Source organism: Podarcis erhardii (assembly GCF_964252035.2).
Source record: "Podarcis erhardii genome assembly, chromosome: 3".
Lineage (NCBI taxonomy): Eukaryota > Metazoa > Chordata > Lepidosauria > Squamata > Lacertidae > Podarcis > Podarcis erhardii.
In genome coordinates, this window is record NC_138507.1 from 60,106,266 (window position 1) to 60,132,988 (window position 26,723).

General features: G+C 41.1%; 1 protein-coding gene across 1 annotated transcript in view; it reads right to left on the minus strand.

The window, feature by feature from the left end:
- LOC309338620 (uncharacterized protein) overlaps positions 1-26,723 on the minus strand; it is a gene marked incomplete at its 5' end in the record, with an annotated part of 131,770 nt that overhangs the window by 61,284 nt on the left and 43,763 nt on the right. Inside the window, 6 exons of the mRNA XM_081855940.1 lie at positions 1,565-1,639; positions 4,167-4,239; positions 12,995-13,114; positions 17,171-17,308; positions 17,455-17,538; positions 19,830-19,955. Of these exons, the coding sequence (XP_081712066.1) occupies positions 1,565-1,639; positions 4,167-4,239; positions 12,995-13,114; positions 17,171-17,308; positions 17,455-17,538; positions 19,830-19,955 (616 nt within the window). The remainder of the gene's footprint in view (positions 1-1,564; positions 1,640-4,166; positions 4,240-12,994; positions 13,115-17,170; positions 17,309-17,454; positions 17,539-19,829; positions 19,956-26,723) is intronic.

Sequence of the window (26,723 nt, forward strand, 5' to 3'; positions counted from 1 at the left end):
AGTTTTGGGGCGTTGAAGATTTCCCCTTTTTCAGATGCTAAAGCTCCAAAGAGTCCCTGGGTCTTGAACTGTCAATTTGGCAAAACTAGTAGTTGTGCATTTAATACCCGGGGGGGGGGGGGGCGGGCGGACAAAATATCTTTCAAACAATGATGGAACCAGCTTGTCCCTGAGCTCTTATTGTTATTACATTTTGACCACACAATGCTTTCTCAGTCAGAGATCTCTGTGGATTTACTTGGGCAGGCATTTTACAACCTATCACTCAGAGGCTGAAACTGCTGCCATTTCACCTTTTGACTTTTTCACTCAAACAATTAAAAAAGCATATTCTTTCATGATTCTTTGCAGATTATTTTAAGTGAGTCCAAAGTTGTCTTTCTGTCCCCGCTGCAGTGGCAACAAAGATGCATTGTAAAGCAGAACTGTTTGCTTGACACCAGACCTGTTCAAAAAAGAGGAAACGCTAACCTTTTCCCCCACTCAATTGCTGTAAATGTTTCACCTTATGAAAGCAGTATACAAAAGTGCTTAGGAATCATAAAAAAAAAAATGGGGGGGGGGGGAGAAATAGAACCCCGATCAATACCTACCTGTCGTCCTCTTTGCAACAACGCCCCTATCCTCAAGGTAACAGTCTGGGGCAGGTATATGACCAAAACACATTTTTAGTTCTGCCCTAAATGTGTTTTAATTCTCTTACTTTTCAAGAAATATATCAAAGAACCTTAGAGAGTTAATGAGAGAAAGGTTCATTTGGTCCAGCATCCATTTCTCACAGTGGCCATCCAGATGCTGATGGGGAGATGCAGAAACAGGACATCTGTGGTGCTGCATACTTCCTACCTGTGAACCCCAGCAACTGATATCCAGAGGCAGATCTTCTCCAACTGTGGCAGGAGAGTGATTCATAAAGTATGAATAATCATTTTTAAAAAACTGTGTTCCCTTATTTTCAAAGGAGCAATGCATTTCCCTGTATTTTTCCTTTGAGTTTGCAGCTAGTCCGACAAAGGGCAGCAGAGCCACCATGGGGCTGAGGCCACCAGGACAGTTGTACTGGACTCAAACACAGCTCCTAGTAAAGTTCTGTGGAATGTATGGTGTGAGAACATATCTCCAGAGGCCTCTGCAAGAGCCCTAGGTCATGGTCTTATGTTAGCTACATACCTGCAAGTAAGGGACGTGGGTGGCGCTGTGGTCTAAACCACAGAGCCTCTCGGACTTGCCAATCAGAAGGTCGGCGGTTCGAATCTGCACAACGGGGTGAGCTCCTGTTGCTCTGTCCCAGCTCCTGCCTACCTAGCAGTTCGAAAGCATGCCAGTGCAAGTAGATAAATAGGTAGCGCTGTGGCGGGAAGGTAAATGGCATTTCCGTGTGCTCTGGTTTCCATCACAGGGTTCCCTTGCGCCAGAAGTGGTTTAGTCATGCTGGCCACATGACCCAGAAAGCTTTCTGTGGACAAACGCCGGCTCACTCGGCCTGAAAGCAAGATGAGCGCTGCAACCCCATAGTCGCTTTTGACTGGACTTAACCATCCAGGGGTCCTTTACCTTTACATACCTGCAGTGGAATGAAGCGGTTGAACGGACTGCAAGTCTCCAGGCTGCAGGTAAAGGGTGCCATTTTTTAATTCTCCTGTATGCAAAAAAACAAACAAGCAAGCAACTCACTGCCAGTAAAAAAATTATTGATGAAACATCACGTGATGTCTCTGCAAACAAATCAGAAGGAATACTAAATAAATATCCATTATCATCTAACCTCCCCACAAACTTTGTATAAACAAATCAGGATGTATGTTCAATAAATGAGTCACCTGGAAGTGACCTAAGCCAGTTTCAGTCTCAGCTCCTCATTTATACAATGGGAATGATGCTACCTTCCTTTCCAAACGGAGGTACTGCATTTTCAAATTTCAAGTACTATCTAAATGATAAATATAGCTGCAGCAGAGCAGAGTGCCCAGTATGGCACTTCTCAGCTCTTTGGTACAATGGCTCATCCAAGCCAGGGCAGTCCGCAGATGAGGCAGCAGCAGGAGTCCTTCAAGTGGAACCCTGAATGGCTGAACTCAAAGGATAGATGGGAGTCAAAAGGAACAGGGTGGGAAAGAACAGTGATTCCAGCTACAATAACAATGCAATTCTGTGCTTAGTTAATTTTGGCAGTAAGAATATGGTAATAAGTTTTGTTATGTTGATGTGGTGCCACTGAAAATCAACACACTTAGGGCTGTTTCCCATACTGCGTCATGGGAATGCTCCCATAATTCAATCCTATGTCTGAAAGTTTTTAACATGGTAAGTTATTATGCATGCATAATCCCCTGGGGAAAAAAATGTGCATGCATACTAAGAATGTGTAACTGGATTAGTGCTTGAATAACTTTTATTGCACTAATCTGTATACCACAGCAGTACAAACTGGATCAGTAAGTACCACGTCTCCCCCTAGAAGTAGCTACATGTTTAAAGTTTGACTTTCTTGTCTCCTAAGAACAGAGTATAGAAAGCAGCCTTAATAAGGGATATGAAATGGTGATTTTAGAGAGAAAGTAATAGAAAGCAACATGGTAAATCCTATGATTTATCACATCTCACCTAGCAAAGTGATGTGTGGGGATACCTCAGCTGGAGTGCTGCTTAAAGAGCCACCCTTCAGAAAATCTGTTTGTGAAAAAGTATCCTAGCCTCTTTTTCATATCAGCAAAATGTATCCTGGGGCTGCATAGACACCACAAGGAATACTGGGTGATATTCAGCAGACCTGCTAAAATCAAATTCCTTAAGGCCATTGGTTTCAATGTGTCTGCTCTGAGTATGTCTAATATTGGGTCTACCCCATTATTGGTGCTGTCTACCCCATTATTGGTGCTGTGTTCCAAAGGCCCAGCTGAGAAGCAGAGCCAATCAGAAATAGCACTTGGGTTGTGATGTTCATGGAGCATATTGCAGGATACGGTAAATAGCACATTATTATATCCCCTCAGCTTAAGCCAATCATACAGGATGTGAGCACTTGTTCAGTTGTTTTCACAAATGATGTTCCTATATGCTTTTAAGCAGGCTTGTATGCTATGTGATTTACATTGTTATGAATTGGAGTGGGCAGACTCTCTACAATCTCTACATTCACTGACGCATCATAATTTGAAAAATTCATAAATTTCTGAATTTAGCAAGGGCTGGGAATGACGCCAGCTAACTTCCTCACGGGGCCAGTCTGGTGGTGGTGGGTTGATGCTGATGGCCAACAATGGTGCTGATGGCCCCTCAATAGAAGCCATCAACCAGGCAGAATGCTCTGGCAGGCACAGAGGGCAGTTGCCAAGGTAACGGGGTGTGTGATGTCACCACAGGAAGAGAGAGTGTCCTTTTACAGCAGAGGTTTGGAAACAGGGGTTTCTGGGAAGAAAGAGCAGGAAGTGGGCAGAATTCCATGTGGGGATTGAAGGACAGCAGTCTTGTTGGCTGATGCCTCTGAGTCTAATGCTGTGCTGCTGGGGAGGGCAAGCCCCCTCTTGGGATGTAAATGCTGTGAACTCCCTTTCTTTAAAATTCAGGTGTAAATATATGGAAACAAGCCATATTTCTAAGACACTGCAGACTCCATTGTGCCTTGGTTTTCCAATGGAAACACAACCCTGAGTTAGTGCCCAGAAGGCCCCTGGAGTCTTGCTACTGTTCAGCAGAGATTGTTTTTTTAGGGTGGTATCTGTGACCAGCTGATCACCAATATTACAGAACAAGCATCAAAGCAAGTTTGGAAGAGCAAGTCTTCTTATGGAAAACATGCTTTTGTTAGGTGGCTTTACATTTCTAAAACAGTGACTGGGATTAGCAGCTACGAGTGGCTGGTTAGCATGTTTTTGGGGTGTGCATTGCACATATGCTTTTTAGGAAAGTGCAACTTTTTTTTTTAGCCCTTGAGATATTTAACACTATTTATAATGCTGTACATTTTAGCATGCAGAGCAGCCAGGAACATTTTTGGGGCTTCTGCTGCGATACTGACCTGCCAGGCTGCCAGCTTTCTGTGGGCAACATATTTTTTCACCTGCAGTTCCTTTGAAAAGGACAGGCAAATATGCACATGTAGTTTACATACTTTCTGTGGTTTGCATATTCTGTGGCTAAAAATATCCAAACCCCTTTTAGCCCACCTTCGGAATCAGACTTGAAATTAGACTGGGATGCAGAATCCAGTTCTTGTGAGTGTTTCATCCTTCTTTGCATCTAGAAAAAAAAAATTGAAAGAGAAGGAAACCTTAGGCTTCAAGCATCTGACTTTGAGTTAACATTCTTGTCTCTGTTAAAGAGCAACAGCTCCATATGTCTCTATAAAAGGAGAAATGCACAAAAGTTTGGACAGGGCATGAGAACACTTATTAAATCCAATACTTGGTCAGGGAATCTTAAAGAAAATATTGTTTGATCTTGGATCCTTGCACCATTGAAAGAAGCAGACGCTTGTGGATTGTTGGCAGCTTAGCTTAGCTTGCTCATACTTTGCTATTCTAACTTTCTCAACATAAAAGGGTGCAAACAGAATTTAGCCGAACTGGAATGAGAGTGGGTGGCCAGTCAGACAAACCCCAATTCCCAGCACTGCAAGCTTGGACAAATGAGTAGGGTGTGGGACAAGTTGTAGATTTTCATTGCATTTGAGCTGGCAGAGTATGGTGCAAATCAGAAGAAAGGCACAGATGAATATGGAACTGGAGCAAAATGTTATGGAGTTCTAGGAAAACATCTCACAGACATTTATTTGGTAAGTTTTCAAGTCTGGCATAGAGGTCCACGTTTATCACAGAGCAAAGCCTCATGCAGGGTTGAACTAAAACATTTTGCTGCCTGAGGTAGGGAAGCAAATTATGCTCTTGTCCAAGCTCCAACCAATTTATTTTGACATCTCAAGCAAAAAAAAAACAAAAAACCCACAAGCACCTCTCCCCACTCCCTGACAATAAAAATATAATAATAAATTGAATAATTAGCAATTTGCTGCCTTTTCATGACACCCCAAATCAGCAGTCTGAGGCAAATGGTCTCATTCTGTCTAGTAGCTGGGCTGGTCATGTTCTCATAAAGGATGGGAGATATCTGTCATTAACAATTTGCAGTCAGTATTCCTTCTTTGTTGGAATGTTCCTAGTTCACTGATGGCTTGAGGTAACAGCTTGCTAATAAGTTTTTTTTTTTAAAGTATTTCCTGATGAAGAAAGGACTTGGTCACATCAGAACAGGTTCCTGATCAAACAACATGTAGCAGCAGCTCTGAATGTAGTGGTTTTTTTTTATCTCCTAAGAATATAATTCAATGTAAACTTACTCGAAAGTTCCATTGAATTAACTGGGCCTTACTTCATAGTAGACATCTATAGAAAGGTCATTTTTATCCATTGTGATATACAGCAGCAACCATTTTGCATGGGGGTTCAATTCCTGGCCCCTGTGCCAGTCGGTAGAGGGCACATGAGCCCCGTTATACCCTGTTCTGTCCCCATTCCACCCCCTGCCCTCTTCCGGGTCAAAAATGACCTGCACATTGGTGGTCATGTATCAATCAGAAGCGTGGAAAATGGTAGGCGTCTGTATTGTAAATAGAAAACAAAGCCTTCCAGCTCATGAGCCAATGTCATCACATTTCAGATGATCTAGCAGGGCCAAGCCAGAGATGCCTGCACTCAAATCTATCTCAGGAGCATACTTCTACGGTTACTACTGGTTGCTAAGTTCTATAACTTGAACTGGGATCTAGTGCCTGAAGCACAGAATGCAGAGAATACTGTTGTGTTGACCAAGAAAAGGCAGAAGACCAGAAAGCCAGGTTCCTACTGTTGCTCCTATGATCCAGAAGGTTAATGTTTCCAGTCAATCACAAAGGCTGAGGTTGTACACTCCTGTTGCTTCTACTGCCAGGCCAGCAATCTATAATTGGCTCAATAACATTCTTTTTGTTTGTTTCTCTGAGCTTCCCTGGGAAATACTTGAAAAAGGCAGTTCAAAACAACAACAAACAAATGGGTGAAATGTTTGCCCCTTCCCATGCCAGTCTCACCATTTCTAAACAAAACACCAAGTCTTTTAGATGGGAAAAAATGGTAACAGGAAGCTGGGAAGATACAAGAGAGGTATTGTTTGCCTCTCCTTAAATTGAAATTATGCCCGTGTACATTGCACAGTCAGAAGTATCACTTCCTGCAGAAATGTGTGTGATTGGTATCCTGGTCCAATTCAAGATGCAGAAGAAAGATTAAATAACATGCAGCTTTGTGGGAGATGACAGGTCATTCCAGAAGCAGCGAAGACTAGTTAGGCAGAGGAAACCATAACCCCTAGATCCAAATCTGAAGGAGTCTCAGCCTGACTCAATATGCAGAGACTTTAGTAGGATCAATAGGGTAGGGTTTATGCTCAGACCATAAGGCTCCTAATTGAGAGCCCAGTCGCAGTGCTGCCCACCCTATATATATGTTATATATATATATATATATATATATATATATATATATATATATATATGTAATATATGTTTAATAACTCAGGCAGACAGCGATCTGGATTAAAAAATGGCCACAACTTTATTGATTACAGAATGTAGGTGGAATTTTGGCTCAGGCACTGGTTGTAGCCATTCCAGCCTCCTACTGGAGGGCTAGAACCAATGCAGGGTTGTGCCAGGATTGTGGCCTCTCCAAGCGTTAATCTACTGAGTTGGCCGTCCTAAGGCCATTCCTGGAAGCCCTATGGACCATCCGTCACATGCTTGGCTTCACGACAGGAACATCCACCAAGACTCCTTTAATGGGGTACCCTGAAAACGCCGCTGGATCATACTGGGCGATGCACCACTTCACCCCACGATTGAAGACTAGGATTCCACCCAATGCCTTAACCACCATAGTTGTGATGATTTGCTACGAGGAAGGCAAAACCTCCAGACCAGCCAATTCGTCTACAGGGGAAATTCTTTCCCGGCTCCGAATATGGCAACCATCTGCGACCACAGCAAGGTCAGGAGAAACAGGGGAAACAAAATAAGGTTAAACTGCGAATGATAGGAATGGAGGATTGTTAAAGCAGCAACCTGAAAGGCAGAAAACATTTTAGAACAAAATGAAACTGACCTGGAAAATAAAGAAGATGAATGATAAGGGGTGGGGGGTGGGTTGCTTCTCTGCCAACTGTGTTAAGACCGGACAGGGCTGCCAGCTTTTATGCCTGGCCGGCTGCAAGAGTAAGTGTGCAGTCAATGTCTTCTCAGCCTGTGAGGCACACCCACTAGACAGGCCACTGATTGGCCCATTTGAGATGCTGCAGGAGGCGGGAACTTGAGCCGGATGTCCAGGAGGACAGAGGAATTTCCCTAACAGCCACCTGGCCATGTGTGCTCTGTTCTCACTGTCCGGGGATGGCAGCTGAGCTCAAAAGGCCGCAACAGGTGCCCACCCAGGAAGGGGTAAGTGTCCATTCTCTATAAAGGTGCAGGGAGGAGGTGGCTAAAGTAAAGGAGTAAGTTCTGCCATGACATCTGCAATAAGGGAAACAGGGAGGGAGGAAACACAAGCATTTCCTACTGCCTTCTGAGGAAGCTTGGAAGAAAAGTCTTGTGAATGACTGAGGCACTACAGCAACAATTTTCAAAAAAAATATTGGAACTAAACTGAGATCAGTGGAATGAACTGGTTGCTACAGGAACAAAGGGAGTGTTTTCTTCACTTTTTTAAAAAAATCAAATGCAACTTTAGCTGAATGAAAGTTTAAGTGGAAGATTGGTGGTGGTAGTGGAGGAGGAGGAAGGGCTATTTAACCTTTCTTCCACCATTTTCCACATTCATAATCACCATTCATAATCACCACAATCAGAAAAAGCATCTGAAGAGAAAATAGTTAAGCAGAAACACTCCATGCTTCCTGCTGCCAGTTCCTCTCAAACTGTATCTTGAAGCTGTTTGATTTTAAACAAACAAACGGAAAATATACATGTTTGCATGATACATCTAATTTGGCTCTAAACCTGTCTTTCTCCAGCTTGATTCTACTGCTTCCTTTTTTTTTCTACCCACAAAAGCGAAACATACTTCCAAACAATAACGCCTGTTGCTCTTCAACAATACTTCAATTCAAGCTAAGGTTATGGGACCATCACCTGTGGATAAACTATCAAATGCCAGGAATTGAAGGTTCACCATCTGGTCCATTGAGTGAGTTCCAGACAGTGTCATTCAAGTGTAGTTGTGGAATGTCAGGCCAAAAGGGGGCATGCCCTCGTTTAAAAAAGCAATGTTATGGTCATTACTGAATGCAAAATGCAGTTTCTTTTTCTGAGCAGAGTTTGATTTCAGCACAGTGGAATTTGATTCCACTTTGGTCTCACAAATGAACCAGGAATATTAATTTTATTAGTGTATGAATGTGAGGGGAGATGCCTTCCCACAGCCCTTTTCAAGTCTCCCTACATTTTTCACAACTAAAAATCAAAATTTTTGGCGGCGGCTGTATCACCACAATAACGATAGACACAATGTTTATAGTCTGCAGTGCTTCAGAATTAAACGGCAGGTAAGATTCTCATTCCCTTTATCAGTTAGCCACACAGGTAACAATCCAGTGTAAAACTGTTCTCCTTTTGGAAATTCACTCCAGAAATTCACTAACAATAAAATGCCACGTTCCTCATTTTGCCAGGACTAGAATGTTCAGTACAATCCTATGAATATTTACTCGGAAGTAAGACCCAGTGTCTTCCAATGACGTTCACTCTCTAATAAGTATGCTTAGGATCACACACTTATAATCAATAAGTAACACTGTTATTGGGTGAAAGGGAATCTCCTGTGGTTACACTTTATGTTCCAAATGGGCTCACTCTAAAAGCAATGACTCAGTGGCATTTGCACACTAACTTCTTCCTTTTTAGTTTAAGCAGGAATGCTTTGAACAAAGGGGTTAGAAAGTCAAGTGAGCTGATCCATCTGTCTTGGGAGCACAAGAAAAAGCGGGACAGGGCACTGGGAAGCAAATGTAGTTCTGAAATACCATAAAAATCGACCTTGAAATAATATCAGTATGGATGAGCACATAACAGAGAAGACCTGTGTTTTTAGTTGTCACATGGTGGCAAGTCTAAGAAACATATGTGTAACTTCAATGGGGATTGGGGTTTGAATTTGCCAGAAAGAGACAGAGCAGGATTAGCTATCAACATAAAAGTATCAGAGTTGTGCTATCCAACAATTAAGGAAATCAGAGAGTTTAATAGATGTGAATGATAGTACAGTGGTACCTCGGGTTAAGTACTTAATTCGTTCCGGAGGTCTGTTCTTAACCTGAAACTGTTCTTAACCTGAAGCACCACTTTAGCTAATGGGGCCTCCTGCTGCCGCCGCGCCGCCGGAGCAGGATTTTTGTTCTTATATCTGAAGCAAAGTTCTTAACCCGAAGTAATATTTCTGTGTTAGTGGAGTCTCTGACCTGAAGCATATGTAACCTGATGCATATGTAACCCGAGGTACCACTGTACACTAGAAACTGGTGTTTCTCCTGAACTCAAAAGAGGAGACAGCTTCTGGCCCTTGAATAGCTATCTAGATGTTGGATTTTCAGCATGCAAGCTATATATTCTGAAAATCCCTCCTCTGAACAGCTATTAGAGGTTCTGGATCCCTGTTCTCTTTTGCATCTGGTCATCTTAGCAGTACTGGGTAAAACGAGTGGGGGGGAGGCCCCACCCTGAACCTTCACATTTTCTGCTCAATATCTATTAGTATCTATAATATTGAACAGTCACTTGGATGCCCAGAAAGAAAATAACTTTTAAAATCCACATGACTGATCAAAAACCACAATGGGATTCAGTCCCATTTATTTCAGTTGCATGGGCTCTATTCAAAGTGCTTCAAATGCTAACATTTAACTGGATAATGCTCAGAGTTTTAAAGGACCAGTTGTGACTGGTGTTGCATTTCAAAAAACAAATTGATTCTGGAACAGATGCAACAAGCTTGTGTTTAATATAAATCTGCTTCCCCTGCCTCCCCGCAGAAAGCTTACACTCAAGGATCAGTGAATTTGCAAATCCTTTCCCACTTAGCATGTAAGTGGTGCTATAGAAAGGGTTAGCTCTTTGTTGCAATATCCTCTTCCAACAGCAGCTGGCTGCTATTCCTACTTCCATAGAAGGGTACATCCTGGGTCCTAAACTGTGCAGGCAAACAGAGGCTCTATACAGTGATACCTTGGGTTAAGAACTTAATTCGTTCCAGAGGTCCGTTCTTAACCTGAACCTGTTCTTAACCTGAAGCACCACTTTAGCTAATGGGGACTCCCACTGCCACCGCGTGATTTCTGTTCTCATCCTGAAGCAAAGTTCTTAACCCGAGGTACTATTTCTGGGTTAGCGGAGTCTGTAACCTGAAGCGTCTGTAACCTGAAGCGTCTGTAACCTGAGGTACCACTGTACTGGCATAAAGGACTAAACTGGTAGCTAGTAGTTTGGCATCGATTTTTTAAAGTACATTTTATGATTTCTTTATTTTTTAAAAAATTCTTTAAAGCCCTGCGAAAGAAACCATAGTTAGTGAACAAGATCATGTTGATGATTTTCTTTGCTGTTGCTGAACTTTTAAAAGAGAATCACATTTTAACCAGTGCTTTTTTCAGGGGTTACTCAGGGTATGTAGTACCAGCACCTTTTGGGGTTGTTTTTTAAGTATGGCACTTACTGTAACTACTTTATGATGAGTACTGGCACCTATTTTTCTAGGGGGGAAAGCACTGATTTTAAGTATTTTTTAAAAAATTATTCATTCAACTAAAATCTCATGCATCATGTTTATGGGAGCAATGAATACAAAAAATAGATTGGATGGGAATATTAAATTATTGCACTCAAACAGGATTATAGGAGCTTATTTCCTTCTTTGCTTTCCCTAATTCTTCTAAAACATTAATACAGTCAAAGGGTGTTGTTTGTGATGCACCAACACAGAGGCAAACCAGAGAGACTCTAAAACAATCTCTTTGGTGACAATCCTTAAAATCTTTGGTCTAGCGGCTGTTCTGTGGCTCCTGCTCATCTTTTCAAGAGAAGAGGCTATACAAAACAAACTATTTCTGTACAAATCCAAATAACCATTTATTTTGGTAAAATTTATACCACCAGATTCTACTTTTAGCCAGGAAGTGCAAACAAAGCATGGAGACAGCTTGTTCCCTGACCCCAAATTCATTCTGTGTTGCTATAGCATCACCCTTGAGAAAATGGGGCTGGCTCTTTTCCTCTCCTTAGTTCTGCTCAATGGGCTTTTGTCAGCTGTTGAATTATAGCATTAAAATTTAAATACTACAGATTTAATGGAGGATTATTATGACACCCTGACACATTCTTTCTGTTGCTGCGGGAAACAAACCCAGAGAATGAGCAGAAGACATTCAAACAACAACAAGGAGCTTTTAAGCCACAGTGATGTTGCATGTACATATATTTGGTAACAAGACAAAAGGCTCCAACCTTGATTATTATTGTTTCTGTACCAAAGGAGACTCCAAAGCTGCACAGAACACAAACCCTCTCAAATTAGGCTTGCAAACAATTGCATTCTTCCCCGCTGATTGTCATTCCTTTTGCAAACTCATTTGTTTTGTATTCACTGAATGGAACTTTTTGCTTTACCTGTTCTTAGCCAAATACATATAGAAGGGGTGTGTGCATGCATACACATGTCTGTATTCTTCCATAGCACACACACATTGATTCATGAAATGAATGAAGGGGAGAGGGAGAAAAATCTGTAGCTGGCAGTCCCTGAATGCTGAGTTTGCATTGCTTAGCTGTATGTATCTTTGGGAAAGCAGATGAGAGTATACAAAGAAAACCCCATCATGGGAAAATTCAGAAATGACAGGCCGGATGCTGACATTTTACCCCTAGCATCCCTTCAGATACTGCACAAGGCCTCCAGGAGCTGCACAATACCACAACTCATGATGTTTTGCCAACAGCATCTGCTGGTTCTAATGCTAGTGGCAGCAGCACGAGGCCACAGCACCCTGTGGTGTAACATTCCTGCATTTTTCAGAGAATGAAAATCATCCTACAATGCACAATGCTACGCGATGCATTTATTATTATTTTTGAGACATACTTCTGGGGCAGAGGAGAGGATGGAGTACTCAGCATTCTGTATGCCTCTTTACAGCAATAGAAATGTACTTAATGAAAAGGATGCAACACAATTCAAACCAAGACGGCACCTCTTCTTTGGGGAAATTTTAAATCATAACTAAAACATAAATAATTCCCATTTCAAAATCGCATAAGATAGTCTTTATTAATCATGATATTATTTACACATTTAGTCTGTGAAATGTGTATACTCAAAACTGGTAAAGATTCAGGCAACACACAAATAAAGATAGATTTTGGGATGACGTGTAGGGGGAGAAGAGGTAGGAAATCTTGTGCTAGCACTAATTTTGCCCTATATTTTGAAGTCTAGATGAAAGGAAAAGGTACCCACTTCTAAGTACCTAATCAATACAGAAGTAAGCATACATCAAACCTTTGTTTGTGGGGGGAGAAGGGACATCCTGTTTTCTCACACGAAAGCATGGTGGCCATTTTGGGTGCCATGATCTTGTGTGATTTTGCACCAAGATCTTGCCCAGAAAAAAGCAAAAATGCAAAAACAAAACAAAAACCCAAAATAGCTTTTTCCGGGCTGCAATCTCACATGTGCATCCCCTAAGCCATGGGTAGGCAAACTTGTTCTGTCATGTTTACAGAATCTCTTTCTGTCCCAAATGAATGAGGATATGCAAAGCTTACACTCAAAAATTGCATCAACATACAAATGCTAGATGGTAAAGATGACCTCATTAGCCCTGGAAACATTATCTAACCCACCTCTGTTGTAAGTTTTTCAAGATAGATTCCTGAGTTAACAAATAACACTGTTCTGGTGGGGAGATGGGATGGATTGCATACCTGGTTGATCTCGGTTAAATTATTCTGCTGCCCAAGGTGAATGTCGATGTCTTTTGTTGAGGACTTTCTTCTTTTTACTTTTTTTGCCAGTGAAGTGTCAGTTTGCCTGAGGGATGTCTTCTGTAATAAACAACAGAAAGCTTATAAAAGGAAGGTGGGGTATAAAATTCATAAATATATATTTTTAAGTTGGATTTGATGGATTGATTGATTTCAGAATGTATAAACTGCTATACATTCAGTGAACACCCAGACAGTTTACAGAAATAAGATACAAAAACATAATACAAAATACAAAACTTTATATATTTATTTTAAAACAACAAAATTTATTTACTGTTTGATTGTTAGGTGTTTAAAATATGCCCTTGCAAGTGAGTTCCAAAGATTTCCCTCTTCCTTCAGCATTCAAAAAGACCACACATTTGGTAAGTTAAAAATTGCTTTACTTACAAACTCTTCAAAGGTCTGGTTCATGTGTTTTTCCAAACACCAGTCAGAAAAGTTGCATGGGTAGTAAAACTTAGCATAGTTACAAAACTCCCTGATTATTGGTACAGTCTTTCCTGGAGAAATTGAACCTAGGACTCTCTGCATGTAGAGTATATGCTCTACTTTTGAGTTAAAAAACCACCAGATCCACTATGATGGTGTAGGGAAAGCACATTATGGAGTGGAGAGTGATGAGTTGTATCTGTCAGTTCAGAGGAAAACGGTTTACCTAGATCTGGACCCACCCAAAGAACAATCAGAACAAATAAAGAATTTGCGGGTCGTTCTTGACAAAATTGAACTCTTCAAATTACATTATTTTCTCCCCATACCGCAAGTATACCAACTTTCAAGCCATGCAAAAATTTACTAGAGCTTTTTATATGAAAGGTTTACAGCTATTTTTATTATGCTTTCCGTATTCATTTTAAGTGCCCCGTTTCCAGGAAGCCTTATTTTCGGTAAGAAAGTATGTCTTCGGAAATCACTTTTTAAAAAGAAAAATTGTCACTGGAAAGCAAACTTCCAGTTAAACAATATTTGGAACTGAAATAGTAACAGCTTTATTTTTAGGGTTTATTTTTATAAAAAAAGAAAAAAGAAAAACATCACTTTCTATATTAGAAAAGATAGTATTGAGCAAATGGGTGCACTTGGAACAAAGGGAGGGTTGAAGGTATGGAAGGAACTGGTCTAATTTTGATTTAATGTTTCCAGCTTAAGATTCTTACCCAGTTCTTCACTCTACACTTCCACAAAGCAATTCTGGGCTAAAATGGCTCCCTGCCGCTCCCTGAACCAGCACTCTATGCATTGCTCTCCTGCCTCTACCGAACACTGACAACAGAGAAAAGCGTGCTTCTCAGCAAACCACCAGCTAGTTGGGTTTTGGAATTACGTAAGGTTCGTATAGTTAAAGCTATGGTTTTCCCAGTAGTGATGTATGGAAGTAAGAGCTGGACCATAAAGAAGGCTGATCGCTGAAGAATTGATGCTTTTGAATTATGGTGCTGGAGGAGACTCTTGAGAGTCCCATGGACTGCAAGAAGATCAAACCTCTCCATTCTTAAGGAAATGAGCCCTGAGTGCTCACTGGAAGGACAGATCATGAAACTGAGGCTCCAGTACTTTGGCCACCTCATGAGAAGAGAAGACTCCCTGGAAAAGACCCTGATGTTGGGAAAGATGGAGGGCACAAGGAGAAGGGAACGATAGAGGACGAGATGGTTGGACAGAGTTCTCGAAGCTACCAGCATGAGTTTGACCAAACTGCAGGAGGCAGTGGAAGACAAGAGTGCCTGGCGTGCTCTGGTCCATGGGGTCACAAAGAGTCGGACATGACTAAACGACTAAACAACAACAGGCTGAAGGCAGATTGCTTGCCTCCCTTCAGCCTAGGCCAGTGTAGTGTACCCTCCAACATTCCTCAGATGAAAACAGGGACATTTCTCACTCCTCCGCCAACTGACCTTTCTCGATCCCCCATTTTTTTGCTCCCACCCCAAGAGCATTTCCTGTCAGAAGAAGGGAGAGTGCCACCACTGTGGCCAACGGGCACAGCATAAATGCCCTCCACTGTCATAAGAAAACTCTTACATCACAATTTTATATTATTTTATCTTTTGGTACAAAAAAGAAAAGCACCCACAAATATATTTTAGAAAGGGGCAAGATTAGACACGGGTGCACAAAGCATTGCCCTCTGCTCTGCTTTCCCCTTCTTCCTGCCCAGAGCTGTCCTGCCCTCTGCCTTCCCCTCAGAGAGGACACGCCATGCAAGGCTGGGCCTTGGCGGCAGCAGCCTCTCCTCCTCCTCAACTGCTGTCCAGCAGTCACTACAAGCTGCCCAAGGGAGGAGGCCAGCAGCAGCGGCCATGGAGAGGACATGGAGAGGCAACGGAATGCTCCCTCGCCACTCCTGCCATGGCTGCTCAGGACAAACACCAGCTCATCCTCCCTCCTGAGCTTGGTGGTGCTGGCACTGGTGGAGGAAATAGGGACATCCCAGGATCAAATCAAAAGCCATAAAAGGCCTGCCTCGGGGATGGCAGCTTAAAGGACTGCAGGGAGGGGGTAGGATGAATTGGCCGCACATGCCCTCTAAGCCATTTCCCCAGCAGGCAACCTTCCACCATTTAAATGTTTGCAAGAGACAGCAGTAATTGGCCTGGGAGAATATGTACCCTCTGAGTCAAATTATCCCACTATCCTGACTTTCCTGACTTTCTATTTACACAAACACACTACAATGCTTCCATATTCCATCTGATTTCCCTTTTCATCAACCTATAGCTTCTTTTAGTTTATATATATATAAAACTGTAAAACTGACTTTGGAAGGAGAAAGGACTGCCACAAAAAATATTGTCCCTAACCCCACTAATCTTATGTGTTTTATATCAAAAGACCTAATTGTGCTAAACAGGAAGCAAATATATGTCATTCATATTTTAGCATCATGAGTTCTGCATGCTCCCTCTCATCTGATAAAAATTCCTGATTTGCACAAAAAGCAAGCATTTCATGAAATAAACTTCAGTCACAAGAGCACAAGCCAATTTTAGAACATTTTCATATGGTTAAATATGCTTTGAAATTGATAAAATGTGAGATACACTTCCCATAAGAACTTCCTTATTTTAATGTGACAAGCAACTTCTAGGGAGGTTCAAATGGAGATGCCAGCCTATATTTATAAAATACCTGGTCAGGACCAGGAGTGGATATTAGGTGGGGAAAACTCAACTTGATGAGTTTGGAGTAGGTCAGGTGTGGGGATGGTGGATAAATTCAATTCAGTTTGCATTTAAAGCCACATTTATCATATTTTCACTTTCCCAAACAATTTGAGAACTAAAACATAGCCATACTTAGAAATGTGCATTTATCCAAATTTTGTGATGCAGTTCTCCAACCAATCACTGTTGACAGAAATGCATATATTAGGTACAAGTATGCATAAGAATGAATATATTAAGAAAAATAATATACGAAATATTTTATATTAGGAAAAATTGCTTGCAAAAAAAAGAAGAAAATAGATTGAACATGGGGGGGAGCACCAATCACATCTCCCGTACTTGTTTACTGAACATACAAAGATGATTGTGTGAATAACTGGTATAAATCTATTGTTAGCTTTTTCTAGCATTTTTGTAGTGCTTCCTTTGCAAGTACATTTAAGAAAGTTTTTTTAAAAATGGCATTATATGTTATTATTAAATATCTGTAGTGCCAGCAATAAAAAAGATATTTATGCATTGCCTTCTTTTACAAATCTTTTCTTTTACAAATCTGTTCTGTAGCATAAAACTAATGTGATGGTAGCAATGAAGATTTATCGGCTGCTTGTTTTCCATCAGCATTATAATGGCTGCAGTTATGTTTTGGGAAGCTGCTAATGATCTACCTTGACTTCATCTACTACAACTGACATGACATCATGCTGTTCCGCTTTATAATAAAACCATGCTGTTCCGCTTTATAATAAAACAACCCAGCTAAAATGAAGGCACAGTGCTTCACTTATTAGAAGCTTCCGGTTCATTCTCGTGGCTGTTATGATGCCACAAACAGAGTCACTTAATAGATGAAGGGTCAAACCTACCAGCTTCCTCATTAGGAAAGGGTGAACGTGTGACTAGAGCCTTAGAACAGATCATACTCTTCCTTTGCAGTTTTTACCTTAGAGTCATCAGATTGTCTGCCTTTATCTCCATCCACTTTATCTTCATTCCAAGGAGAAGGAAACTTGGAAGGAAGGAAACTTTGCTGCTCCAGAGCTGGCATCTCATTGGTTAACTTCTGCTGTGGCTTCTGAACCTGGAGAAACGTGAACATGACAAAAGGTTGCCACAACCTTCTAAAGGATACCTTTTCTCCCAATTCAGCTGCCTTCCAAAATCATGCTTCCTCTTCTTCTGGCCCTCCATCTGCTGCTGAGTTTCTTTCAGTATTCATTCTCTCACCTTTTGTTCCAGGAGGATCTCTGAATCTGTATCAGAACTTGGTACTTCTTGGTTCCCAGGTGTCTCCATCACAGGAAGGAAAGACTAGGTAAAGAGAATGACAACATACCAGATGTTTTTAGAACGTCAGCTCTTCAGGGTGTTTTCAGAAGTTGTTGGACTCAGGAACAGTGGCAGGCAAGCCGGAAGCACAATGGGAAGTACTTCACTGAGGAGCTGCTGTCCATTGCGGGAGGTGTGAAGCTACATTCATACATCATCTTAGGCACATTTGACTTTAATGATGTCAATATGGTTGCAGGCAGGATGGTTGAAATTGTGCAAATCAAGTCCCAAGCAAGTCTGCAAGCGTAGCAGGTCTTTTTGTGCCAGAGCTGCTTGGGGATGCCTGGCACAAAAAGAGCTTTTAAGCTTTTGACCTTGCTTGAAGGGCTAGGCCACCTCAGCATGCTGGATCTGGTTTGTGATACTCATGCTCTCTCAATAGGGAGAACCTTCAATGGGATAAACATTTCAAATTTGTTTACATGTGCAGCATAGACGTGAATAAGCTGTTAACGATAATATAGTGGTTATTAGAGGACAAACTGAACAGAGATATCCTTCTTAAGGTTCTGCTTTTAGTGCTTCAGTAGAGTGTGATATAAAAGCTTGTTTCGGCAGAGTGTGATATCAAAGCAACGAAGAGCAAACTGCAAACAGGACTCAGCTAGGGAATAAGGAAAGGAATGCATTCAAATCTCAGTGATCTGCTAATGGGTTTTTACTGGATTATTTTGCAAGGCTCCAGAGTAACTCCAGATTTTCAAAACTGTCTCTCAGCCAGCCAGCCAATCCTCGTTATTTTTAGTTAGCTCATTTACAGTTTTCATTTTATTGCTCTAATTTGTGACCAGCTGTGCCATCAAATTTAAATTCCAGTTCTTGTTTTGTTTAAGGTTAAGTAACTTTTTCCTTCCAGCTAGATGTTTTTGAAATGTTAAAGGAGGCTGGAGAAGGGACAAGATGCCTGCATTATTATTATTTTTAAAAAGACTCAGCATGATAGCTTCTCAGTCAGTGATCTATGTTATTCCAAGTAACTATTTTGCCATAGACAATGGTGAACAGCACAAAAAAACACAAGATCTTTCTGATTGTATGACTAGAAGGAAGATCATGTTGTTGTTTTTCAGAAGAGTTGGAGGCTTCATGAAGAAGCACCAGTGCCTGGACTGTGCACTCTTGTCTCACAATCCTCTCTGGGAACTTTACTTCCGTAATGCATTTCAATAAAGAAGGAAATGGATAAAAGGAGAATGTACACCATGCCATGAATCATACTACTTCTGACTTAAAAATTTTTTGAACTTGAGTAAGGTTTTTGGTTCTTTTTATATATTACTTAAAGCCAAAAGATCTATGTGTGTTCATGTACCACTAGGCAAAATGGCCTCTCCATTTTGTGACCTGATTCACCACAAGGAGTGGGAACATATATTTTTTTTGTTTGGAGGGCAGAGTGATCTTCAGGGGGGTAGACAAAACATCCCGGAGCTCTTAATGTAGCATCAGGCTGGCAATTGAGGGGCGCTGAGGGAGGAAGACAGCTACTGCAAAAAAGAAAGAGAAAACAATGCAAAGTGTGTGTGTGTGAGGGAGGGGAGGGAGGGAGGGAGAGAGAGAGATACCTGCCATTTCTTGCAAAAATGGCCCCATTGGAACAAGGCATTCTGTGAAATCTAAAATGGTGACTACCAGCCCAACATGTTCATAAAAAGATCATACTCCCAGCTGCTAAAAATACATAGGAATCCAGGCAAATTTGCCTCCTTTTTGTTACCAAACACCTCTTCCCTCTCAGTTCCAAATGATCAACCTTCTCCTGTTTCTGGTAGCCTCCCAGGGGCATTGTATGAAAAGAATCTGGCTACCCCAATCTGGCTACCCCATCTTTTTTGTGTGTGTCACAACATACCACTATTTCCAGGGTATTTTCAGATACATTTTAAAACAGGCCTGGAAAAAGGCTTGCTCTTCATAACCGCTCCAAATGGCTAGAAATTTCACTGCACACAGGTGGTGTAGTGACAATAAAGGTTTATTATTATTATTATTATTATTATTATTATTATTATTATTATTAAAAATAGTTTTTAAAAAGAAAGACAAAATAAAAGGCAGTTCTTGGACACTTTATAAAATTGTAAGTACTTTTCTGAAAGTTTCAAAAAATCCACACAGAGGTTGAAAAAGGGACAGGACCAACTTTCTGTCTGTGAAATATTCACAGACCCAATTTCAGTGGGACTTACTAACTTAGCTTCAGCCGATTCCAATGTAAATAATTTATTGATAACACAGTGCAAACTGAACTGAGTAAAAGTCTGCATTACCGGACAGTTCTTATCAAAATTCTCATGCTGAGGAGGATTTGAAGCATTTGGTGCATTTGAAGGGTTCTGTCTACTGCTGCCTTCTGATAGTCTCCTCCGTTGTAGGGAAGAACTATCTGATGCCATCTGTTTTTTAAAAAATGCAAAATTTTAAAACAAATGTTATTCATATAACATAGTCCACAAAACACTTCTTTGCTTTCTGGGTTACCTGTTTAAAAAAACAGAACCACTGACAACCTCTCACTTTAACTTATATTCATCAAAGTTCTGTCCCCTTAAAGATGGTTGTTAAGACTTAATTTCAGTTAATAATGTCTGGGAATATATAACAAATAAGAAAAAATGAACTACTTGCAGAAGTTGAAAATAAATATTTCTTTCTACATTTCCCCCAGAGATGGAGGACTTGGGCATTCTAGAATGCGGGAAGTACATGCTGTCCTTGGCTGTCAAAACATTAAAAATTTGGGATTGTATCAGAAAGCAGAGGAAGCAGGACGTGTATGGGTTTCTTGCTCCCCGATCTCTGTGCTTTTCAGAATGTTTGAAGGCACTCTGTTATCTACAGAACATGAGCAAGTGTCAAGCCAGCTCAGCCAAATTCATCTTTAGTGTATAGTTGAAACATAGTGGATAAGGTGTCCATTTATATTAGGCTGAAAGATTTTCCACCATATGTGGAAAGAATTGTTGCACACAGATCTACTAAAGTGAACAAACAAATCCTTACATGTGCAATACACTACTGAACAGGTAATTGTAGCATCCAGCCCTATGATCACAATGAGCAAACACCATCCAAAATCTGTGTACCATTAAGACTTAGAAGTGTTTCACTCATACCATCACTGGCCTAATTTTCATTTCACAGAGAGACATTATGAAATCTTAAAGCTGGTTGTAGGATTAACATACTGGGAAAATTCAAAAACATAACTGTAATGAGCATACATTGCAAGCTTTTTTCCTCAGTACTCATCTTAACTACTTGATAAGCATATATGACATTCTGGGGAAACCTCAAATCTTTGGTTGGTTTCAGGTTTTTTGTTTCAATGTGGGAGATTTAAGCTAGTCAACATGAATACAGAATAGAAAAAAAAAAAGTCCGGAGCTGTTTTAGAACATAACTTTTTCTGGAAATTCCCCTTTTCTCTCTAGGCATTTATCAAAGCAGGAAATATCACAGGCACATACACCATACTTCGAGATTTCCAGGATCATTAAAAGTAACTATAGAATCTTTTGATCATTAAGAGCTTGGTTTGTGTTTAAAATAATTTGGTTCAATAGGGGGCAAATGAATGGTCTTCAACTGCAAACAGATACTTTGGTGTAAACATATGGTATCCTTTTAAGGAATGCATTTTACATGAATGAAAAAAGCCACACACGCTAGGGTATTAGTGAAACTGTGTGCTCCAGTGATGTTTCCTGCTACACTTAAAGCCTGGAGAATGAAGAAGCCATTATAAGAAAATTAATATTTTCCCTTAATCACTGTTGTGCCAAGAATATGTCTGAATGACATGAGCATTTCTAATGCCAGCATTCTGAATGACACATGTTGTATACCGATCTTAAAATAAGACAAAACCACTACTAAGTCCTGATTTGGTCCTACATAGTCAAGACATACTGTATGTACTCTTGGAAACCACATTATTTCAATAAGAGAATTAATCAGTTCCTTGTGCAAGTCCTCTTTGTGATAAAGCAGAGCTGATTTTCAAACTATTCATCAAATTCACTACACCATACCCTAAAAGCACATGCTGCTTTTCCCAAAGAATCCTGTGAGCTGTAGTTTGCCCTACACAGAGCTACAGCACTCCGTGTATTGCCTTCTGCTGTTTATTTAAGAACTCACTTCAGAGATAATGATAAATTAAACTTCATTATTGATAATGCCTGGGAGCATGGACAAATTAGAAATTAAATCCTCCAGCCAGGTCACACCTTTCCGAGTACTGATGTCCTGGGTCATAGCTCATTTTTTTTAAGGAGCCATGTGTCAGATATTTAGTTGATAATGCATAATTACACCCATAACCCGGAATGAACTACAGTTCCCAGAATTCTTTTGGGAAAGCCATATGCTTTCAGTGTATGATGTGGATGTTAAATTAGTCAACTTCAGGATGGGATTAAGTCAGGCAGAAAAATTTAAGAAATTGGAATGGAGCGACGCTAATAAACATAATTGACTGTCAAGTTAAAGATTTTAATGCTAAATTCAAGTTTTGTTTCTTAGTGCAGTTTGACCTATGAAGTCATCTTCAATAATGTTATACTATGCTGGAACAGGAACAAAAAACAAATGAACTGCTCTTCATCAGGCCAAAAGATTACAGTATTTGACAAAATTCCTTTCACTTCATGCCAATTACCACCCAAGTGTCTGAGGGTCAATTTTGTGAAGTGTTTCTCTCTTTTCATGTTTTAAGGTCTGATAATAATATATGGTACATGGATGTAGTAAATTCAGATAAACAACTGAGCAAATTCAGATAAACAACTGAACAACAAACACACTGTTATATTTTGAGAAAGGATCAACATGAATCAAGGACAGAGGCTTTATATGTTAAACACTCTATTGTGCCTGTTTCCAAAGTGCTGCTAACTCTTCACCTGTCGACCTATAGCCCATGTTATTGTACAAGGAGGTCTGTACAATTTATGAATACTGTAGCCCACCTTCAAGGCGAGGGCTGTTTAAATGGCCAGGGAGTGGATGTGAGGAAAGCCTTCCCACTCCATCAGTTCCACCCCCTGGCCCAGGCAATTGTCCATGCCTGCATCCCCATTGGCCAATTCAGGCCAGGATCTGGTTCCTGATAGGCTGCATGGGCTTACGCCCACACCACCCAACAGGAAAGGGCACTGAAGCTAAGATTCCCTTGTCGGGGTCCCCAGTGGAGCCTCTGCTGTCCTGCAACACCACCACACCAGAAGGGTGAGCGGACTTATTGTACAAGGCGGTCTGTAGAATTTAGTGAATACTGTAGCATCAGATTAGAGAGATGAGCAGATATTTTTGTAGTTAGCTTTCCATTATGAGCACCAGGAAGAATGCTTCATTCTTATATGCACACATTCACAGGTGAACATTTGGAAAGGGCTGTGGTGCAGTGGAAGAATCTCTGTTTTGCATGCAGAGGGTCCAAGGTTCAATCCCAGGCATCTCCTGGTACATCTGGGAGTGCTTCCTGTCTGAAACCCTGGAGAGCCCCTGCCAGTCAGTGTAGACAATATAGAGCTTTATGAACCAATGGTCTGACTCAATATAAGGCAGCTTCCTGAGTTTGGGGATAAATACGTACAATGGAAATTGGCGGTCATTTTCAGCAAGAGATTCAGATCCCTTGACACATTCAAATAGCACAAGGTGCAGCCTCTCCTAAACAGTATCACTTCAGCCTAGGAGTGGATCATATGTTGAATATCCCTCCATTATTTAAAGTTTCCCTCTAGGAGAAAAATAGGATATCCAGAGTGTGATGCAGACATTCTGCTCATTTGTAAAGCCTGCACATGACCAGGGAGAGTGGAGATGAGCACACTGAGCTCAATATCCCATTGCCCACCAACTCCTGGAGGGCAATCACCAGTAGCATGAGGAGCTTTCACCAGTACTGGAGGTTCCCCACTTCAGGCTGTCACCCTCTATGAGTTGGAAGGAATAGAGGACAAAGCTTAGCGCATTTGTCCCTGTTCTTCCCACTTGTGTGCAAGATTTACACTTGAGCAGAGTAGCTACATAAGGGCTATAGAATAGCTACATAGAGAGTATTTTTACATGACGAAGCATTCTAATATGAAGTTCCAGACTTCAACCTTAAGTGGTACAGTCCAGATGGACCACACCATATGTGATTTCTGCATATCAGTGCTCACACCACATTGCTTGGGAATGTGGAAGACAGGTACCGGGCAGCCATTTGGTACTGTAGAGTTATTCTCAGGATATGGCTGTCATTGGAATATCTACTTCTCACATATTTAGCTCTATGGGACAAAAGCGGCCAAGAAAACACAATTTAATCCCAAAGCTGTTCATGAAAAAAATGCCATGAACCACTGACGTTCTTCTTGCTCTTTAAAATGGTCTAATTTAAGAAATTGAGATTTTTTTAAAAAAAAAAAGTCTGAAAGTATTTTTTAAAAAGTATGCCTCCTTCAACCCTACGCCAAGTCTTTGCCTGACATAATATAAAGGTCTGGTTTATAAATTAACTGCAAGACAGAGTTTATAATGGAAATAGCTATTGACCCTTGGCTGCGGCAGTGCATTTTCTGTGGCAATATTAAGTTACAACTCTGTTCCCCGGGCACAGCCTAGTGAGTTATATAACAGTGGCCATTGCATGATTGCTCAACTTCCTTTACCTAACCCTAATTGCATGCTGGACATAAAAAAACCCCTCTTCTATGACATGTTCAGCAGAGACACTGCTGACGCCACCAACCTCATCCACTGTTGCCTTTTAAGACGCTCCAATGAGATGCAGCATGCAGGTGCCACCCACCTTAAAAGGATATTTTGTTTTCCTGTCTCTCCTTTCCGAACTGAAAAGCGGTTTCTGACTAAAATGAACTAGTACAGTAAAATATTTGAACTAATAGGAAAAGGTGAAGCTACATGTACAGGGCATACTGTACTTAAGATTTTGGCTTAAATGTGAGACAGCCACCCAGACGAAGGAGGGAGGGGGGAAAAGAAAGAACACCTACACTAAAAACAAAAGGCCTCATTTTAAGCTCTTTTTAACAGCACAAGCATCCTAGAAACAATATACAGTGGTACCTCGGGTTAAGTACTTAATTCGTTCCGGAGGTCCGTTCTTAACCTGGAACTGTTCTTAACCTGAAGCACCACTTTAGCTAATGGGGCCTCCTGCTGCTGCTGCGCCGCCGGAGCACGATTTCTGTTCTCATCCTGAAGCAAAGTTCTTAACCCGAGGTACTATTTCTGGGTTAGCGGAGTCTGTAACCTGAAGCATATGTAACCTGAGGTACCACTGTACGTCAAATGTTGTCTGGGTTTTGTATGCCATCCAATCAGCTACATTAGTAGCACTGTAGCAAGTCTCTCCTGTGAGAGGCTAAAGAAAGATAGCGAAGCCATGGGGTTGAATGAAGTCAGCTGCTGGTTAGCTTTTCCTCCTGCACAACTATCTTCTCAGCAGCCATTCCATTTGGTGACTAGAGTATCAATTCTGTAACTTTTCTGTAACTTTTGTTTTCCTCTTCCCATGCCATTCATTTTTCTTTTATGTTTCATGTCTATTACATTGTGAAATAAGAAGCATAATGTTGGGATTTTTTGGGTGGCAGGTGGGGCGGGGGAATATTTTTAGGTGCTTCCAATCCACTTCTTACTTACAATTGTTGAAATGAAAGGAACATCTGGAATAAGTTAACACTGTGCCAACTTCCCCTCTGCTTCACCCTTCTTTCTCCTGCTACACAATAGCAATCCACCTGTTGGAAATCTAGCACAGTGGATCCAATTCCCTTGACAGGCCACTGATGGGTTGGTGTTTTTGGTTAATCTGACTATGCACAGGGATGGATCTACTCTTGATGGGGTTACACTTCCCTTGAAGGAGAAGGTTCATAGCTTGAGAGTACTCCTGGATCCTTTGCTGTCACTCGAGGCTCAGGTGGCCTCACTGGCTCGGAGTGCCTTCCATCAGCTTCGGTGGCCCAGCTATGCCCCTATCTGGACAGGGATAGCCTAACTACTGTTGTCTATGCTCTGGTAACCTCAAGGTTAGATTACTGCAATGTGTTCTACATAGGGCTGCCTCTGAACATGGTTCGGAAACTTCAGCTAGTGCAGAATTCAGCAGCCAGGTTGCTCACGGTTTGAGCATAATACACCGATCCGGGTCCGACTGCACTGGCTACCAATTAGTTTCCAGGCTTAATACAAAATGCTGGTTTTGACCCATTAAGCCTTAAACGGCTCAGGACCACAATACCTCAAGGACCGCCTCTTTCCATATGAACCTACCCTGAGATCATCTTCTGAGGCCCTCCGTGTGCCTCCTCCTCGAAAGGTCCAGAGGGTGGCAACACGAGAACAAGGCCTTCTCTGCAGTGGCTCCCTGTCTGTGGAATGCTCTCCCCAGGGAAGTTCACCTGGTGCCTTCATTATACACCTTTAGGTGCCAGGCAAAACGTTCCTTTTCAACCAGGCCTTGGTTGATCCGATTTACCTCCTATGCCCTTTTAAAATGTGTTGGGGGAGAGCTATTGGGTTGTTGTTTTTATTTTTATTAGGTCTTTTGTGATTTTATATCTTGATTTTATTCTGTGAACCGCCCTGAGACCCCCAGGTATAGGGCGGTATATAAATTCAGGAAATAATAATAACAATACTGTGAAACTAATGAAGCTTCAGCTTTGGGGCCCCTAATCCTGAAGGGGTCCCAGAAGTTCACATTACTCTAAAAAATTGGGTCTAGTAGACCTTATTTGAGTCACACAACTCAAATTACTATTATTATTGTATATATTTCAACAATCCCAAAGTTTGACAGTCAGTAGCACAGAAGTAAAGGTGGAGTGTTATGGTACAGTAATTTTAAGCAGTTAATGTTTTTTCCTCTAGGAAAGGCCAACATTATCTGGTGTTTACCCAGTACCATTACTTCACAGTTGAGATATCTTTTATCAAGTACACAGAATGACCCAATTTCCTAGGGATCAGAGGTCAGTTAATAGCAAATTTGCAGGCATCTGCCTCATGCAAAAGAGCCTGTTTATATTATATATATATATAAAGTTTCTGTGGCTAGCAAACAGGACTAGTTTAGAAACTGCTTCTATAACAGTTCTTCAAGTCAATGACGCACTCCTGTAGGGAGGAGAAGGTTTTCT